This window comes from Bison bison, unplaced genomic scaffold (assembly GCF_000754665.1).
Source record: "Bison bison bison isolate TAMUID 2011002044 unplaced genomic scaffold, Bison_UMD1.0 scf7180017864025, whole genome shotgun sequence".
Classification (NCBI taxonomy): Eukaryota; Metazoa; Chordata; class Mammalia; order Artiodactyla; family Bovidae; genus Bison; species Bison bison.
Genome location: NW_011494597.1, coordinates 36,540 through 37,938, shown reverse-complemented (window position 1 = coordinate 37,938; position 1,399 = coordinate 36,540). Strand labels below are relative to the sequence as shown.

Genomic DNA, 1,399 nt, shown 5'->3' with positions numbered 1-1,399 from the left:
AGCATTATGTCACAGAAAGATCTGGCATACTTATCTTGAATTTATTTTACAAAGAGAAAAATAATGAGCCACTAACAAGTGAGACTGAAAATTTTGGACCAATGACATAGAAAATGTGACATCAGGACAACTCCAGGACACATGGTCTAATAAATGCAATTCTATATGTGGAGGGGACAGGACTGAATATCCTGATCTCCCTCAAAGTCTAATAAATAAGACTCAATGTCAAAAGAATATTTTATTCCTGTATAATTTCATTCAAAATTTAAAACTGAATAGATGCTGAAAGTCAGATGAACTGATTTTTTTGTCATTTCATGGTGAAGTAATTTTATTTATTGAAAAACCTAAATAGAGTCACAAAACTCAATACAAAGACAGTGATATATTAATGATTTTGAATAAAATTTCCATTCGCCAAGAAGCCTAAGATCTGCAAGTTTTTTTAAAAGAGTCATTACCTTCTGGATGGAGAAAAGTAAGAATAGTCTAAATGAACGACCTGTTAGTAGATTACAGAAAGTTTCATAGGCTATAGTAAATTATATCTTAAACAGGATGGCAAAACTATTTTGCTGAATAATTATCAATGTATGTCAACTTGTCTAATATTCAGTTCTCCTCTGCTCAAATTTTAATACTGATTGCTTTTTTCATGCCTTCTTTCAGGATCTGCCTAATTTAGTGACCAGGGAAAGACAAGCAGACAAAGTAAAGGTTTGTGGTGAGCCAGACTTTTTCCCATGTGTGCACAGACCATGTGGTCTATGAACATGACAACCCTCACTTCCTGTTGCGGGGAGTCACGCAGGTACCGGGTAGTATGTATATGAGCTGCCAGGCACTCAAAGACACTGAACTCTCAGCTTGAGGCAGAACTAAGCACATTTGTGCAGGGAAATCCATGCCTCATGCTGCTCTCCAGTCTGCTCTGGGTGTTCCTGGCCGTCAGCTTCTCTGGTAGGGAGGCTTCCAAACGTGGGTGCGAATGTTCAGGGTGAAAGGACTGCACACAGGCACGTGGAGCTTCACAGGGACTTGGAGAGGAAAGGAGGACTGGAGAAAAGCAGGCATCTTAGGATTTCAATTTTTTGTCTTTGGATCCTAAATAACTCCTACACTATTTTATTCACTGCTTCATCTTTGTTTTCTGATTTTTTTCCCACAGGATCTGGTGTGGCCCAGAAAGTTACTCAAGACGAGTCAGATGTATCCAGCCAAGTGGGGCAGTCAGTCACCCTGAATTGTCGGTATGAAACAAGTTGGAGCGCTTACTACCTTTACTGGTACAAGCAGCTTCCCAGTGGACAGATGACTTACGTTATTCGTCAGGGTTCAGAAGTGGCAAATGCAAGGAAAGACCGCTACTCTGTAAACTTTAAGAAAGCAGATAAAT

At 39.4% G+C, this 1,399-nt stretch overlaps 1 gene segment (V, D, J or C); it reads left to right on the top strand.

Moving 5' to 3' along the window:
- Positions 1-824: 824 nt before the first annotated feature.
- Positions 825-1,399, top strand: part of LOC104984434 — a 1,039-nt gene continuing 464 nt past the window's right edge. The window contains 2 exon segments of the V gene segment in view: positions 825-963; positions 1,172-1,397. Of these exon segments, the coding sequence occupies positions 915-963; positions 1,172-1,397 (275 nt within the window).